At 43.6% G+C, this 18,840-nt stretch overlaps 1 protein-coding gene across 4 annotated transcripts in view; it reads right to left on the minus strand.

The window, feature by feature from the left end:
- Nucleotides 1-18,840, minus strand: part of rngtt (RNA guanylyltransferase and 5'-phosphatase) — a 48,457-nt gene that overhangs the window by 2,699 nt on the left and 26,918 nt on the right. For all 4 annotated transcript variants that reach the window (XM_086101134.1, XM_086101132.1, XM_086101133.1 and 1 more), the window contains 4 exons: nt 14,726-14,890; nt 7,515-7,583; nt 4,095-4,195; nt 1,538-1,604 (listed from right to left, as the gene is read on the minus strand). In XM_086101134.1, coding sequence (XP_085957260.1) covers nt 1,538-1,604; nt 4,095-4,195; nt 7,515-7,583; nt 14,726-14,890 — 402 coding nt within the window. The remainder of the gene's footprint in view (nt 1-1,537; nt 1,605-4,094; nt 4,196-7,514; nt 7,584-14,725; nt 14,891-18,840) is intronic.

An 18,840-nucleotide genomic window follows, 5' to 3' on the forward strand; every position in this document is an offset into this window, starting at 1 on the left:
CCGCAGAGCCAAGTTCCATCAAGTGCAATTCAGACATACAAATTAACAAGCCTTAAAAGCAGGAGCAGGGCGTGTTGACATGTCACGTACCGCAATGGACATTGCGGCCACAAAATATAAAAATCAAGTGGTTGACCGCAAACGGGGCAGCGTTACATCTCTGCACATTTCGCACATGTTGTACACTTGCGACGCAAATCACAAAAAGCGGAGCCGAGTTTCAGCTCCACTGCGCGCGAGCCAGCAGCATCAGTGTGACTGGTTACCCAACAATATTTCTGGTACATCCTTTTTTTTTTCTTTCAGGTGGACAAGCATCTAAAAGAGTGACACGATCACTGAAGTCGTGTCACTTGTATTCATATCGTGCCAATTCAATGCAGAAGATTTATCGAGGCGCTTGACAGATTCCCAAATTCCCCTTACATGATATAAGAAAAGAAACAGAATTCCACACGAGCAAGCACTTGGAAATAGCGGCAAGGAAAGACTCTTCAAACAGAACCGAGGCCCTGTGGGGCGACGGTGCCTTCCGAGAACTCTGCACAGCATGCTGGCAGACAAGTGAAGGGCAGTACAGGCGAGCTACAGGCTGAGTTTCTTCCTGCTGGTGTAGGTCGACATGTTGGCTGCCACTTTTTCCCAGAACACCTGGTGCTTAATCTGTCCAAATCTGTTGGTTCTGGCGGCGCATGCGTGCTCATGGTTCTCGGAGAGCTTGGCAGGAGGATTTTTATTTTTTTTTCAAGCGTTGTATGACTGCAGATGACAGAAGTTTTGTGTTTTGGTATATCCGGCGTACTGTAGATGGGGACTTGAGACATTGTACCTTGGACTCAAATCGGAGCCAGTGCCCGCATTCATGACTTGTCAATTGACGAGAAACATTGTGACAAAAAGTGCAGTCTGCAGGCCAAGTTCACATTTCTAGACCGTCGTAGCTTCATCAGAAAGAAGCAGTCCAACGATGAGATGCTCTTATTCTCATTTCTGGTGACAAGGTCTGTCAGCCAACTCCCAAATTTTCAATGATTAATGAGCTCCACTCATCGGCCACATATCGGTAGAATTCAGCTAAAATGCGCAGCCGACGGGCTTTGGAAAATGACTCCGTTTCATTTCGAGTCTCGAAGCGGGCGTGCATCAGGGAAATGGGAGTCGAAATGAAGTAGGAGAAGTATAAATAAGAAAGGGAGACTAATTATTTACACCAGTTTCCAGAGGCTCATTAGCATAAGTGATGCATCGCGTGTCAAAAGTATGCCCGAGATGGCCGTAAATCAGCTCTAAGAGGATCATCATATACCATGTTTGCTCCTATAGTTGCCGGGGGGGGAGTTGACTGAAATGCGCGGAAGGGTTCGGGTGTCTCAAAGAGATAAGGAATTCAAGGACACTGTTTAATGTGATTACTAGAATATGATAGATGTTTCATAAAGAGTATACTTTGCACCCACATCACACCAGACTTGAAAATGGAATTGATTAAACAGGATCACAATATGTGTCATTCATGAAGAGCAACACATTCTCTCACCTTCATCTTTGCAAAGGGCCTCTCGTAGTTGCCGACGTAAAGCAAGCCGACCGTCTGAGGCAGCAGCCTGTAAAGATTAAAAAAAAAAAAATTGACTATAGTTAATAGCGTGTGAAGGATCCAGCTCAAGAGTATCTTGAGTGGTGCAAAGACATCATCACGCTGCTTCCATTTTGCAGCCAGTAACAGAATGACAGGAATGGGATATTGCACCCCCGCGAGCCCTTCTGTCTCTTTGCGCAGCTTGAGGTGCGGGGGGGGGGGAATGACATTATGTCCACAATCCAAGGCTGAGGCTAAGATAAATCGGAAGAAACCGTCCAGAATAGAAAATAAGATTCCACTCATTACGTGAGACTGTGAGACTGTGACTTTGACTGTGTGACAAAGTGAGACTGTGAGCTGTCGGCACAGTTCAATCACACCTTGGTGAGTTTTATTTGCATCTGTGTGTGTGTGTGTGTGTGTGTGTGTGTGTCTGTGCAGTATTTCTGTCTCACACCCGAGATGCAGAGAACAGATGTCTTAATCACACACTGCCCCAGTGCTCAACACCCTCTCGTTGCCCCCCAACCACGAGCCTGTTGTTATTTGCAGACAATCAAGCTCTATTAGAATCCAAGAGTCGAGAGCGGTTTGCCGTTTTATTTTAGTTAACCGTCTGTGTGGCGGAAACAAAGGGGGCGATTGTTACTAACCGATAGCTCCAACTACAGTGCGGCTCTTGCGAATCTCATTCAGAGATTGAGAAGAAATAGGAAAGTGTCACTCCGGCATCCTTCCGTGTAATAATAGCCAACACGGAGAGGATGGAAGGACATAAAAAGAGCCAAACAGCCCTGCTGCGGTAATGGACCCATGCATCTGTCCTTTCTTGTCACTGCTCTATGAATACGCCTGACTAACAGAGCTGTTACAAAAATGAAAAAAATGAAAGAAATAAAAATAAAAATGCAACCGAGAATTTTACTGCTGCTCAGTGAACACATCATCACTTGTCACGGAGTTAGGGTCAACTAAAGTATCAAACGTTACAGCGTTTAAAAAAACAGACTGGGATGTAATACTGTAGTGTTGGTTGCAGCAAATGTCAAGAGAAGCAGAACAAGAAAAATAACGTTCTATGGCTCAGAGGAAATTATTTAAAATAAAAAAAATAACAAAAAACAGGGAAGTAGAATATAACTTGAAAATTTGATGAAAACCATATGCTGTATTCAATGACAAATGTGCTCTCCTTATCTCAAAGCAACAGTCGTGCTTTTCCTTATGCATTGCTTTGCAGCCCACCAGATACGTCTAATCTGGCCTCGAAGAAAGTTATGCACGTAAAATAACCAAACACGACAATTTATTCTTTGTGTGTCCTGTCCTTGAACGATCGAAGCCTGGACTCGGACCCCCCAACCTCAGAACTGCGTTTCTTTCAAAGATCCATTGAACCAACTGTAGAACTGATTGTGTGGGCCGATGAATACGCGACGGTTAGCTCCTCGTGTGTCTGTCTGGCTCTCGCTTTCGCTCGGGCGGTAACTGAGGAGCGACTTGAAAGTCCAAGATGGAGCGAGGTCGGATGAGGGCCGCTGCCAATCAATTCCTCTTTGGGGAGAAGTATCACGACTCTTTCAAACTGGCAACCACAATTATGCCCCCGTGTTCTCCCGCGCACAAGATTCGACTTTGATGAAGCGTGAGCGACTGTCGATGAATAATGGCGAGGCTCAGAAGCCGGAGACGGTCAGTGAGGTCGCCCGTCTCTCAGAGGAGGAGGCTGCGCGAGCATCAAGTCTGCTGTAATGGGACAAGATGAGTGCACTCGCACGCATTGTTCCACGGCCAAGATCAGAGCACAGTGACCAGATTCAAAAACATTCCCTCTTCCAGTGATTTTTTTTTTTAATTGCAGTACTGCAAAAACAATAAGGACGAGTCGACGTCAACGCATCATTTCATCACATAAGTGTCAACCCAGCACCACTGTGTGAGTATAATCTTACAATCATTATTTACAAATGCTAATCAAACCTGAAACTCCATTTCAGGTCTTTTCAATGGAATGACACCTTCCACTTGCAATTGATAACCTTTCTACTATAAAAGCAAACTGGAAACATGGAAATCCTCTAATTCCCTGCGAGGGAATGATTGCCTTTTACGGAATAAAACTACTTTTTGAGGGCGGGCGGGGGCTCGCAAAGATAAGCACCGGTGCATCTGAATAATTCATGTTACAGAGCGTGATGACCAGAAAATGAGGAGAAAAAAAAACGTGAAGGGCAGCCGTGCTCTTTGCACTTATCGGCTCTAAGAGCAAACATTCTCTGCCAATATGGTAAAAGGAAGGAGCGCTGGACACTATTGCGGTGGTTTCATAAGAGCAATTGGTCCCCAAGGCAATTTGAAAGGAAGGGAAGGGGGAGTGGGGGAGGGTGAGAAATAGAGGAAAGATTCATGTCAGTTCATTTCTTGTTCATGTAAGGTATCTTTCGGACTGTGAAACACAAAGTGACATCAGCATAGACAATGTGAAGAGTGCAAGGGGTACCGTTCCACATACCCTTCGCCTCCAACTTTTGTAATCTTGAGGCGAAAGTCCACCGAATTGAGGTTTGGGGGCTTCCACTTCAGGATGTCATCGCACCTTCCGGGCTTGTATCTCTGGCGACACAGAACATAGAAATGTCCTTTGATGAAAATATCGTTGATCAAAAAGGTCTACATTATCCCTTTTTGCAATGCCAAGTTTTTGTGATTTAAAAAAAAATGAAACAGAGGGACTTTTTATAGAGGGACTGTTCTACCCTGCCGCATTCTTAGTCAGCAGGGTTGGGCTCCAGCTCACCTGCATAGCTGATGAGAACACGCGCTAGTGAGCGTTTGGAATTCACAACTACAGTGTGCACGCATAGAAAAAGGATTTTTGAACGTCGACTTCCTTGCGGGTTTTGTAACTTCTTCCACTCAAAAGCAAAGTGCAGTCTCCGATGAATAGATCCGAGCAACAATCTGATAAAACCCAATCAGACACCCGATTAAACACACGACCGTGAAAAGCATTCCCAAATGGCAAGGTGCGCCCAGCAGCACTTCCGTTTGCAATTTCGGCATTGATAATATTGGACTTCACACAACAAAAGCTTTGTTATTGCCTAAGAGAAAAAGAGACCTTGGTGTTGCACGTTGAATTCAGCCGTACTTGTATCAAAATTATTTCCATATAATAATGCCAGATTGCTTTGAAAGTGCCCGGCGGGTCCCAGAGAGCAACGCAAAGGCGGCCGCCGTCTGACAGATGATCGTGACAGTGATGCAAAAGGCTTTAGAAGTGCCAACATTTTTCTCTCTCTCTCTCATTTGAATGTTTTAGACTTCAACTATCCACTTTATGCACTCGCGGATTTTCTAGTCCGGAGCAAATCAGTGGCACATCAATATTACAGTATATACTCCTATCATAATACCGTCCGCATTGATTACGGTGAAAATGAAACCATTTGATGTCATTTATGTTTAATTAAGTCACCCCATGTGCAACCAAGAATTTTCCCTTGCTAAGAAAGGGAAAAATTGTGATCATTTTAAATGCTACGTCCGCCCTGTCTTGGACCAAACCAAAATAAAATAAACAAAGGACTGTAAAGGCAGTCGGAGTGGCGGCGGCTATCATTGCCTATTTTAATGACGTGTTTAATTTTGGTAAAAGGAAAGTGCTTGAAATTGTTAACTACCGTAATTTATCTCAGCCAGTCAAGCAGGGCCTACTTGTATCCCGGTAAAGTTTTAGGAATAATAAAAAAGCCTGTTTTTCTTGAGTAATTCTGTTCTCTTCATTTGTTGTTCTGTGGAATATGCATACATTTGAATCCAGATGCAATTATATAAACCCGACACTCAATCCCATTACAAGCTCTTTTTTCCAGGCATGCTGAAACTCCCTGTGAAGAAAAAAAGAGGGCAAAACAGGGTTGCGCTTGCATGAGGGAACAACGGCATCACAAATATAAATTCATAGGCATCATTACGTCGATAGAGATATGTGAAAACAACTACTACTGTAAATCGGGTATCGTTGGCGGGACCAAACCATAACCCTTCAAGCCACCATGGGGAAATAAATGACACGGAGGGGGCTGGGGGAGGGTGACTGTATAGTAGAAGCTGGAGGGTGCGGCAAACAGAAAAGGTGACAAGCTATTGAACGGCTGCAGATCAGAGATTTGTTACTCGCTTTTAAGTCCTGAAATAGCTTGCCTCCATTTGATCCTTTACAATCCATATTTGCGCAGGGAGAGACAGAGCTCCACGCTTTCCACTTTGCCGCAGGAAAAAGGAGGAGAAAAACAATAATAAAGAAAGAAAATGGATGCGTGGCAACAAGACTGGCGAAATCTTAACAAGATGAATAGGTTCTCACAGATCCCGTATTCTGTAATCCGGAATAAAAACATTCAGAGAAAAGGAGATTGAACATGCATGTCATCCAGAGCTTAATTCAATACTGATGCAATTTATGCTTTCTTGTTGTTGTTTTTTTAAAGTAAATACAATAGATAACAGTGTGCATATATTGATTACAATATTCAACACAAACAAATGTGGTATGGGCCCCCGTAACAGCAAACGTGGGAATATTACGCAATTACAATCAGCGAGCGCAAGCAACAATGCGTGTGGGTTGAAAGGAGTTTTGCACAGAAATGTCAAAATGGGATAAAGTCATTAGAAAAACATTGGCAACTATATACCAACTGTGTTTAACCAAACCGCACCGAGGAACAACAACCTATCAGAGGCAGAAGGAGTGACCAACTAGGTGTCAATCATCAGCCGTGAACTCGTGAGCACACTCAGAACCAGTCGCTGCGCAGCCCCCGCAACCTTGCGCCGACCTATTAACTTGGGTTTCAGCTTTGCCCGAAACTATTTTGGAATATATTTGAAATAATGCCCAATCCTTTGTTAGCTATCTGTTGCGATGGAGACAATCACGAAAAGAGCAAAAGAACCTCTTCATTCAATTGTCAATCTTTTATTTTTATATTAGCCATCTGCGTTGAAGGTCGAAGGTCTTGAAGGTGGTCCGATCCCGTGAACAAAGAAAACATTCCAGAGAGGCTCTGCAGTGGCTCTGATAAGACACCTATGGCTGCTGCAGTAAGATCCTTTGTGCGAATATTAATGTCCGTTCACAGTAGCAAGGCCCCGGTAAAATGAACCCCTGAGGCCTAATCTCATTCACGCAAAAAAGATTAACAATGCATCGACTGGGGAGAGGAACAAAGCTTTGGAAGTGGCTGCAGTGCCAGGCAGCGCTTGCTTCTTTATCCGATACGGATCCCGATTTGTTAAAGACTATAAAATGCAGCAGCAGGGGCCTTTGGTTGAGATCTCGAGGAATGATTTTCGATCCAATCTCTACAAATTCACAGTCATTCTCCAAAACTAAATGTATACGTTGCTTCCTATTGAGTTGCTGTGTTGTTTCACATTGCGGCTGATAATGCGAAATATTATTTACAAATCAAAGCTTGCTTATACATGCTGATGCATTTGTCCCTCCGTGCCAGTCAATAAACCATGTTGCGAGCAAAAAGGTCAGAAAAGTAAATGCATTTTAATGAGAGGATTTATTGAGTGAGTCCACATTGTATTTCCCGACATGCAAAGTGGCAGAAACCCTGACTGATAAAAGATAAAATGCCAAATAATAGCATTTAATATTCAATTGTATTTTAATTTTTGAACTTCTGAACCACTTATCCTAACTTGTATTTGTTGGACAATTATTTCAATTCTTTGATGGTTATTTTATTTGATTTTTTTTTCCCATCGTGACTTCTGCACTGTTATTCCAAAACTGAGTGCAACTGCGTCAGAATTTAGCCGCTTCTCAAGTCAAACGCAGTTGGACCGCGTTCCTGTGAAATTTCTGTTTCTCGTATTTATTTGATGCATTTGTCAAGTGGGCCTTACTTACCCCACATGGCTGGAAGATGAGGCCATCAACTTCGTGGCTGACCTGGGACGTAAAACTGCCTTCCAAGAGCTAAAATGTAAAGAGAATGGAGTCAGGCAAAACTTGATCCATTGCAAAGGAATCCGAAGCTTAGTATTTGGAAGATATGAAATAGATAGCGTTCGGAGAAACCTGGTCTATCCGGAGTTCATCTTTAAGAAATGGAAAATGTTGACAAATAATTGATGGCTGATGCGTGTGAGGAATGTATTTCTTGTCTTCCATTACTGCAAAGCGGTAGCAGAGAAAGGGGAATGAATGTTTGTATTGGGACACTAACAGCCTCGGGGAAAGCCACAAAATTGTACAATAAAAACACGTTATCTGAAACGTGAAGCATAAACACAGCAGAGTGCGATAACACTCCAGAAAAGATCCTCAAGACAGAAGCGTGAATGATGAGAAATAATGAGTTTGCAAACTCGGGTTCCAAGTAGAGTTTGAAAGAGTAAACTGATTTTCGGCGATGAAATGACAGATGTTCCAATCAAGTGTTTTACTATCCATGAACAACAACAACAAAAAAGGACATAACGTTCCTGGTGACAATGTTAGAGATGAATTACAAATCTGAAAAAAAATGTACAATTCAACCAGCAGCGGTAAGAGGAGATGCCTGCTGCTGCTGCTGCAAGGGGGATAGAAAATCAATCTAAAACAGTATCATATGCCTTGGAAAATTCTCGTAACGTGAAACGAAATAGCCACTCTACTATACAATTGCACATCACAAGACCGCATCTGATAAAATCCCTTGAAAGGGCAAACAATAAATGCAGCACAACAAGCCGAGCAAAAAGGGAGACTATTACGAAGCAAACGCAAAAACAATTTTCGAGTCGATTGTAATGGCGTACTTGCCCAAGCGGAAACTCGGCTTTTACGCGTTCAAGAAGACGACACAGTCCCAAATTTTAGGCGAGCAGGAAATTGCCTTGATCAATAAAGAAGAAAGGCATTAGTGACGAGAGCGCAGGGTATCATGTCTAATCTCCAGGCAGGCGATCAAAATGAATCAAGGCAGATGGAAACGACGAGGCACTCGGAGAGGACACCTTAGGCAAAGCACCCATTCTTGAACCAGAAAATCAACCTGGTGTCATCTCCTTTTCTCGCTAACCAAGTTTGGTGAAAACATATCTGATTGTTGGCTGCAAATTAACGATGAGAATAATAACAGCGTTCGATTTGTTGACAAACCGTTTGGCTGGCCTCGACTGAACTTCCCCCTCCAGCACCTTATTTATTGTCTGTGCCCCTCTAATGTGCCATACTTGACCGTGTTTTAACGGTCTCTGCTTTTATTGTTGAACTGTCGATGTGCTTTGCCGCCAGTGGATCGTTTTTTTGCAGATGCTCGTTCATCGAATCGATTACTATTCGGCGATGACACCGGGCTCAAATCGACAAGGGTTACAGTTACAGTCGCATTATTCCCGTGGCAGTCCCATTTCGGATGGATTATCATCTCCACGAGGAAGGGGGCTTGACGATGACCTTCGAAAGAATGACATTAACACAGACGACCCAAAAAGTGAATGAAAATCCTGCAAACAGACACAGGCGCTCGCTCATTCCTCTTCTTCCCAAAGCGTTGCTTTCTTTACTCGCACAGACCCAATCACTGAATAATGAACCGTGTAATCACGACTAAAAGACAACATGAACCGAAATTAATCAGCAGCCTGCCACTCTTGTGCAACGCTGACATTTCAATCAGGGAGCCCGCAGTCATTGAGAAAGCACGTGACCAGTTGCTTCCATCTGATAAAGTGGGACGCTCCGCAACGCAGGGGAAGACAGGATCATCCATCCATCCTGTCGCTGAACTGAGCCAGACAAACTAATAACCTCCGTCACGAGAACCACAAATCACGGCATAACGTAACCGCATTTAAATTTAATGTATTCCTGACAAATCATGTCGTTCCCCGAGACGAGGCTGAGGTTCGCTGATGACGGGCTTCCTTTCACGCTAAGTCGAGAAAAATACTTTCGAGACGTTTTTCGCTACGGAGGCAGACAGAAAAATAACTTTCATTTAGATTTAAGAAAAATGAAGCGTGCGCCCTGCCACATACACTTAAACGGCTACTCAAATGTGTTTGCTCCCCGCTGTATTTGGAGAAGGAAATCACGCCACATCAGTGCTCTTGAGAGTGATGAATGATCACACCAAACTTGACAATTATGCTGACACCGAGAAAGGCAGACAGCCAGACTACAAAGAAACGACGTCTTTATGCGGGAAAGGCAAGTGGGCGGTGAGATCCAGGAGTTCCATTTCACTTCTCTTGCCGTCTTAGCACACCCACCCACCACTTTCGCTCAACACGGTGAACTTGGATGGAGAGGAGAGCAGAAATAAGACTTCCACTCAAAATGCCCACCTTCTGTAAGGAAGTACCTTGAAGTGATTAAGTGGAGAAGGGGACAGTGCAACTGCTTTGAAGAAAAGCTCGCCGGGAAGGAAACAAAGCGCTGTGCGCTACGGGAGGGGCGTGTGGGTGGGGTTGAAACAAAACCCCATGAAGAAATCTGGCTTTCATTGCACACAGGGTGGGACAACAGAGGCACTGGGACACGGGGGGGAACATACTAAATGTTTGCACATGCAAAAAAAAAATTATGTAGAGGTTGACCCATGACCCGGGCACGCCCAGGAATGTGTCTACCAAATGAGTAAGATTAAACCACAGTTCATTTTAAACACTCTGGGAGGAGTGCATGCAAAAAAAAAAAAAAAGAAAACGATTTGGCGCATCCAATGTGATTCATCAAACCTGAGATGAATTTGAATGAATCAATTTTGAATGTTTGAATAAAGCTCAGGCAAATTGAGGGCCAAAGAGGGAATGTTTCCTCTCGACATTTTTGAAACATCAAACAACTAAAAGAAACAAACAACTACAAATGAGAGATATGTTGCCAATTCAGCAATGCGATGTTTGAGCTGAGCACCCCCAAGGCGGACTTGAAGCCTGTCACAAGAAGGAGTCATGCCATATGATCAAGGACATATTCTTTTCAATTAGAGCTGTACTAGCTTACATTTTCAGAAGAAACGATTGTCTTGATTATTCCGCTGAGAATTTTTTTCTCCCTGAATTCCATCACTTCCGGTACTCCAAAATTGGCCATGTTGAGAACCTACTAAAAGCGCAAACCCTCATTTAAGTCCAGCGGTCTCCATCACTTTTACACCTGTTGCCAAAAGTGCACACAATCTGTTACAGTGAGTGATAAGCGTACAATTAAACGCATGTTATTTGAGACAAAGCAAAAGATTACAATCGGACTAGATCACAGGCAACACCGCTCGCCAATCTCTGAGTGAACGCGCTATTTGGTATCTTCGCAAATCAGAGAGAATGACACTCAATTTCCTCCCGTGATAAATGTCCATGATGTTTGGACTCAATGAATATATACAATTGAGCTGTAGCAGGACAGCAGATTGATGCGGCGCTATATATGCCATTCACCTTCATTGCTAGTCTCTCCCCATGATTTGTAACAGCCAATCAAAAGTAGCATCATTCAAAAATAAAATCTGTTCCTGCTTAAACAAATGCAGCATGCCCACAAGGATGTACATAAAGACAAATTTGCTGTGCCCGAGATGCACACGCGCCTATGCGCTTTCCATTCCTCGGGTCCATTGTGTTGTTGTGTCCGTGCGCTGTCTGTTCATCTTCTGGTCAGGGGAGACTCGTGTGTGTGTGTGTGTGTGTGTGTGTGTGTGTCGGGGGAGGGGGGGGTTGACTCAAAGGCGAAGGGTATGGATTGATATTCCAGTCAAGCTACAGGGTCGTTGTTGCTAGAGGCTCTGAAGCTTATTGTGAATGGCCCTGCACATCCAGTGCATCGTTGTCAGTTCCATCAAAAGCCCACGTCACGGCAGGGTTACTCAAGCGCAGGCTGGTTTTGGAAATGACCGTTATGCTTTCTGTAAAAGTCGCTCGGCATTTGATCAAATGAAGTTCTAAAAAAAAAAAAAACAACAACAACAATGAAAAAGCAAATATGGCACATAAAGACTTGCAGACCAATTTACGAGCAGGAAAGACAAACAGGGTGATGCCCACAATGGGAATAATAAACCGCTAATGGATATTGGATAAGTATAACGGCTACTGCTGATGAGACAGGGAGTATTCACCTTTTCCTCCCAGTGAATGCAAAATGTTATGTTCTAGCTTAATTTGGTGCACAATGTCCTTTGGTGAGTGGGTGCAAAAATTGATTTCTGGAGAAGAGTAGTGTTTGTTCGAGGAGAGCAAGGTCTTGCCACAGGTCTTGCTTTTTCATCTGCACGGCGCAAAAGACTTGACAGCAGAAGTGTGAGGTCAGTGAGCCACAAAGATGCTGCGGACGGATCAGACTCGGATAACGAGACATGCCAGAGAGCATTAATCGATATCTTGCACAATATTTCACCCATGGGCTGCTGGGATGAGCTGGCACTAAAAGGGCTCAATACCAAACATGGGGCATTTTATATCACAGTTTTTTTGGGGGGAGGTGAGGGGGGGGGGGGGTCATCACTCTAATTCTGCAACAAATGTGTGTTTTCGCCCAACTTCTATTTTTCAGCAGCGTCTCCTTATTACATGGGCATGAACAGTACCGGGCGGCCCGGTAGTCCAGTGGTTAGCACGTCGGCTTCACAGTGCAGAGGTACCGGGTTCGATTCCAGCTCCCTGTGTGGAGTTTGCATGTTCTACCCGGGCCTGCGTGGGTTTTCTCCGGGTGCTCCGGTTTCCTCCCACATTCCAAAAACATGCATGGCAGGCTGATTGGACGCTCTAAATTGTCCCTAGGTGTGAGTGTGGGCGTGGATGGTTGTTTGTCTCTGTGTGCCCTGCGATTGGCTGGCAACTGATTCAGGGTGTCCCCCGCCTACTGCCCGAAGACGGCTGGGATAGGCTCCAGCACCCCCCGCGACCCTAGTGAGGATCAAGCGGTTTGGAAAATGGATGGATGGATGGATGAACAGTACCCTTTGTAAATAAAACCCCCATAATGGCCCTTGCATTAGCTGACTTGCAACAGATGGGATGCGAGTGATGCCGGTAGCACAGGGAGACAATAAACTTGGGCTGATCAGAATCACTGGCAAGGCCGCCGTTCAGGAAGCAAGGACAACCAGGCCAGATGGTGAGTGAGTATTACACATTTCACGGCAACAAACAACAGAGGCAGTAAGACTATCAAGCTTCTACAAACTCTCGGGGAGGGAAATTAAATAAATAACTGGGCTGAACTAATGCCCCCTTCTTCCATGGCACGGTATCTACTTGGATCACAATTTCTATTCCTACTATTTGGTTAATCTCAGTTTCAGTGCCTGCAGCACAACATTCCGCATTCAATATCTGAGCCAAACCAGTACGCCGAAGGGGGAAAAAGTGGCACAAAGCTCAAAAAAGTGATGGGGAGCTTTCACAGTCAGTCACCAGAAAAAAAAAAAAACATATTAGGACTTTGGCGGACGGAAATTAACGTCAAAGACCACAGTGGCACTTTTCTTTCAGGATAAAAGTGGACCAAAGGATGGCAGGAACCCCCCCCCCCCAAATGAATGACCAGGCGCAACCTGGTCCTTTCACTGCAGGGATGCTTTCACATTTCTCCAGTGGCTACCTGTCTGTTTTTTTTCCTCAGCCAATTCCATTCAAGCCCGCAAAAACATGTCGTGGCTGTTCAACTGTGGAAATGGCGCATGCCAAACGGGTCCGTACAACTGGGTGAGCGGAGGAAGCAAAATGAATAAATGGAGTCGTTTGGAAGGGAAATGAGGACTTTAATGTCCAAGTGTCAGCCATGAAACACATCAACCTAGCGTCAGACAAAGGCAAGCACACAACTTCAGCCTGTGACCGAATTGCCTCCCCTCAACAGGAATCTGCGGTCAACATATCATAAAGTGGAGGATTGTGCTCCTATGAATGAAAGCCAGACACCAGTTGCCCTACATTAACATCCCATACAACAGAGATATGGCTGTGTGGGGACCAGATGATCACTGACCGACACAAAAGAACCAATGACGATCCAGTGACTACAATATTTGGATCGTCGGGAAGGGATATGATCCCTCACATTACATTATACATATCAAAACTATCCGTAGGTCCAAGTTTAAATTGTCAAGTGTTGGCACAGCAAGAGACACTTGTAAAATCTCACCACACCCACAAACCCCCGATCATTAGCGGAAGTAAGCGCCGGCGCCAAGGTTTCCAATTGATCTCCGCTCGAGCAAAACATCAAATAAATTGCGCGCTGACCTCCCCAAGACCTGACGTTATGGCACAAGTACATCTCTAAAGGTGTCTAAACTGCGTTTTACAGGATAACAGCTGTACTCTGACTTTTTCCAAAGGCACAGCCCGACTGAGAGCGAGATGGCGAAGATTTGTTATTTGACAAAATGAATGAACGTGATAAAAGAAACCCATAAATAGTGCTTTTGGCCAGGGATGCTTTCAGACTACTGCCCGCTGGCTTTTCTGCCTCTATGTTTTCACACTGCTCAAGTCTATTGCTCACATTTACTGTTCTCTTCAATAAATGCGCTTCTTTTTAAAAAAAAAATAAAAATTAATTATGTACTGCTCCAAGTTTCCCCAAGAACTGATTATTGTTAAGTGAGTCGAGTTCCCTGCCACGATAAAACGCTCGTATCTCAAGAAAAATAATCAAAATAAAATAAAACGCCAAAATGACAGCATGTATCGAAAAACTCATAAGTCGGGTCACTTGTATCTCAAAATTAGCCTAAAATAAGAAGAATATATATTTTTGGGATGAAATAGAATTCCTTGTTTTAACACGAAAAACAATATGCTACTACCCAAGGGCAGAACAAACCTCTCTCTTCGACCTCGTCCTTGGGTGCTAATCGTTGAAAGGTCACCTCCAGCTCTCTCACAACTAAATAAAAGGAAATTTCGCCTCTGGTACACGAGGTGGTGAGGCTCATGTTTTATTAAAACAGTCGAAGTCGAAACACTACTTTGTTTGCAGTGGAAGATTTTCACCCTGTTATCTCTCAAGAACCTAGATACATCTTTGAATTTCAACACGACTTTCCTTATTTTCCCAAACCAAAATGTATTGAAATGCCACATTGATTGTAACTCGTGAAGAAATTCTGAATGATTTACCTTGCGTGATGCCTGAATATCGAAGAACGGCTTATTTCGGACACTGAAGGGCTCCCTGGTTTTGTCAATCTGTCCGGTCTTCATCTTTTCCATCCGCGGAGAAATGATCTCTTTTTCGATGCATAACAATCGGATATTGAAATCACACTGGCCCACGGGTTGTCCCTGTAACACACACACATTAATTAAATCTGAAACCGTCTCAGATGGAAATAAATGCGGGGAAGCAAATGCACAGAAGACGGCAGGTCACAACAAATTAAGAAATGGGAACATCTTGAAAAAGTATTGGCCAACGCCAACCACGAAAAATAAATAAGCTGTTGAATCATGGGCGGTGAAATGCCCCAAAGGGTTAACTTGACATCGAATATAATCGGTTAAACAGCAATAAAACAGTCAAGTGAAATCTGGTTTGCTTGGTTACTATGACAACACGTTCCTTTGCAGTAATGGCTACACATGGCGGGACGTGCCCAGCCTCGGAGATCTGAGCCATCCTGCCTTTTTAACTGCTCGCCACTTGTTTTATGTTTGAGGAGCAATTTTGCTCATAAAAGACTTCATTTGAGAATCAAATTACGAATTTAGAGGAGCAAGTTTTTGCAGGTTAATCCCAGGGACTGGAATAAATCACACCTGGTAGAAACAAGAAAACATAACATGGCTTACAACTTGTATTTCTGCAATCACCCCAATATGCTTCGTTCAACGTATCCAGAGCATTGTAATTGCATCTAAATATGCTCCTGTCCAGCTGCTGTAAATAATTTAGCCATGTTTCAATATGCAGCTGCCAATCTAGGGACAGCCATAATCACTTCTGCTCTTCCTTCATGCAGAATTCAGATCTAACTGCTTCCACATCTGGCTGAAGAAGTACTACACTTCCTGACAAGGTCCCGGTCTCATCATGTCTTTGCATTCCTCCACTCAAATCTTGAAATTTGAAGCATTTCCCACATTCACATTGTGCCTTTGCTTTTTGATCATCAAAACTGCGTCATATCATACCCCACCCCACCCCAAATCACCCAGATAAACTATTACCGAGGTGTCAGGTTTTACATTGCGCTTCTTAGTAAGAACATTAAATAAAGCTCAAGCGAAATAAAGCAACACTCGAGCATCAGGACAAAGCAAGCAGGACAGTGGTGTCTTGGTTGTATTAGTATTCTGCTTGGTACCTGCAGGAAAGGTCAGTACTCAAGAGCTTTTGAGGTAATCATTGGAGAGGGGAGGAAGAAAGCGATGTGTGTTGACTGTGCAAAAGGTGGGCGGCCAAATCTTTTTTTTTTTTTTTCAAAATTAGAATACTGTAATTTGATGGGCTGCCTGGTGAGCTATTCTCCGGTTTATTTAAGACTATATCAAGACACAAGGTAAGATGACTGCTTTTGATGCGACTGAAAAAGCGACCCATTTCAACAGCAAAATATTCTTCCTGAAATATGGATGTTGAAGGGTGTGCATTTTTGCATGATGAACATGAAAACGGCAAATCATCAACAGCGGAAAAGCCGGTATCGTGTCCCACACGTTCGGCACCATCTGTCAGCAAGTGTCAAGAGGGACAGAGCAAGATGTAAGTGTGGATGATTCAAGGCGTGTGCTATCCACGCCTGAGAAACACCAAAGCGCTGCAGACTGTTCTTCAAACCCTCCAGAGATTAAAGATTGCTTTGAATAATTCTGTAAAAGGAACAAATCCCGAAAGCCAATGAATGAAGTATTTAAAAAAACACAAAAAACTGTCTCACAAACAATGTGATGTATCGCTGCATTGCAAAACATCTTAGAGCGCATTCCACAGTCGGCCAAGAGCTACCGCAGCATGACAGAGCTCCCCTTGTTTCGCATGACATAAATATGCCATGGAACACAGGAAGACAATCGTCAAGTGAAGAAAATATGGCACAGTAGTGACATTACCAACAACTGGACATCCTTCTTCAATTGATGAAAAAACAGACAACGTTGCCAAGAGGGTGGCAGTGACATTGAAGGAGCTGTGTTCTGGGGCAATGAACATAACATCACAGCAAAAATCATACAGCACACCATTGGAACAACACCAATAACAATTTCAGTGTTACGTAACTTCCATTATGGTGAAAGTCAGAGTAGGCCTACATAAAGCCATCAAGAATCTCTATATATAACTCACATTAAATGTTAAACACCACAGAGTGCTGCAGGAGCACAAGCCTTTTTCTAAGACAGGCTGCCGCAACAAGTAAGAACTTGAAATATAAGTAAAGAACAATTTCGCCTGTGGAAAACAGTTCAAAGTTCTTTTGAGTGTCGGGTCCACAGTATTTCGGGCTAAATGGCATCTAGCAATGGTGATGAAATATGGGCTCAAATGAGTCAAGGGAGTAATGTGCAGATTCGATCGCAGAGACGGCGCACTAAAATCGGTCGGCAACACATAGCGAAGGTCTTTATTCGGCAGGCATTTCAAAGCCAATTTTCTTGAACCCGTCGATACTCCATGAGGACCATAGTTGTCTTTGTTATTGCGGGGAACTCTCACTGGCAGAGCAGAAATGAAACTCAGCTTTTCCTTGTGGTATTGAACAGTGTATAAGTGCATGAGCAGAGATTTTGAAGACATGTAGTGTACAGCATCATATGAGACAATATGAATAATATTGGATTTGAAACTGAATCTCAAAGGAGATTCGGGTTTCTACAGAACAAAAACATACAAAGCAAAGATGAAGAATATGCCTCAATGTTATTTTGGATTAGTTTCATACGAGTTCTTTCATGTTGTAGGAAAATATCAATTCAGGACATGCGTTGTTTTATATTTGCTGACTCCTAACTTTTCCCGTCTTTGCGCTATTTACATGAAAACGGGCAATATCCTTCTAGCTAAATGCCGCTGAATGAAAATTGCATTTAGCTCCGTGGGAAATAACCTCACGGGTGAAGTATATTCATAATTCTTGCAAGATGGAACATTTATTGTTCATAAAAATTTAGAAGGAACTCAAAACGATCCGATGGTAGTGTGAGATGGCACGCACTCACAATTATGTTGTAATTCAAAGAATCCCGGGGCTCTGGGAGCCCTGACGTTGCAAACAACTCGAGTCTTACATTAGGCCACGGACCTAGCAGGTGGTCTCATGTTCCTTCTGCTCCACTGAAGATGAGGCCTCGGCGCCAAGGGACAATCCGCCGCAGACAATGAAGGAGGCTAATAATGGCCAACGCGGATCAATATAACGGCGCTGTAGCGGCAGCTTGCGGCGCTACTAACCACTACCCAACATCTTACAAAAGACATTCCCGTCAGAGCAGTGTCTTCATTCGGCCACTTGAGAGGTGATCGATGGACCAATGGGGGGTGGCGGACAAAAATAACAGCCAAAGCTGTACCCTTCTCCACTTTCTCTTTCCTTCGGGTAATTAACCGGGTTTCTATGCGGAAAGGAGCAGTGGCTTGGTTACGGTTGATCAATGTAAGCGTGTTTGTTTCTGTGCTTGCCTGACTGCATTTTAGCAGAATACAGATCAGTCCGGTAGATGAAATCGTTTACAGTGCGCTGAAGGTGTGTTCATAGCCCAGTAATATCCTCAGTCAGTTCAGTTCAGGAGGGAATAGCCAAAGCCAAATACGGTAAGAGAGATGTATGCATTGATAGAAAGTTTCCATTAGGATTTGGCTGCGGCTATGCGCAAACAATGAACTCAAATGGATCGAAGTTGTAAAGTCAGAAGCCTAAACTTAAAAGTTGACTATGGTTTGACAGAGGGTAAAGTGTGTCGTGTTGAGACCCAGCAGGCAGACTGCGTCAAATAATGCAGAGCTTATTCAAATGAACACCTCTGCCCCGAGCCGCAATCAAACTGATTGCTTCATTTACTGTGTTACGAGACCAGCATAGACCATTCTTGTCAATGCACTTTCAAGCCATACAAGCCAAGCCAAGAATTGTATTCGGCATATAACCTTTGAAAATGGCAAGCAATTCTATATTCTATATAAAATCACATTTACTGAACTACAATTCCGTCTGTTAAACTAGATCCTTGTTCGGGTAGTTAAATCAAGAAACCTAACTTCCGAGAGACCATGGTGCTTATAACTTGCAGCGACGGAT

Source organism: Hippocampus guttulatus, chromosome 20 (assembly GCF_054856545.1).
Source record: "Hippocampus guttulatus isolate MCC_2025c chromosome 20, RoL_Hgut_1.0, whole genome shotgun sequence".
NCBI classification, from domain to species: domain Eukaryota; kingdom Metazoa; phylum Chordata; class Actinopteri; order Syngnathiformes; family Syngnathidae; genus Hippocampus; species Hippocampus guttulatus.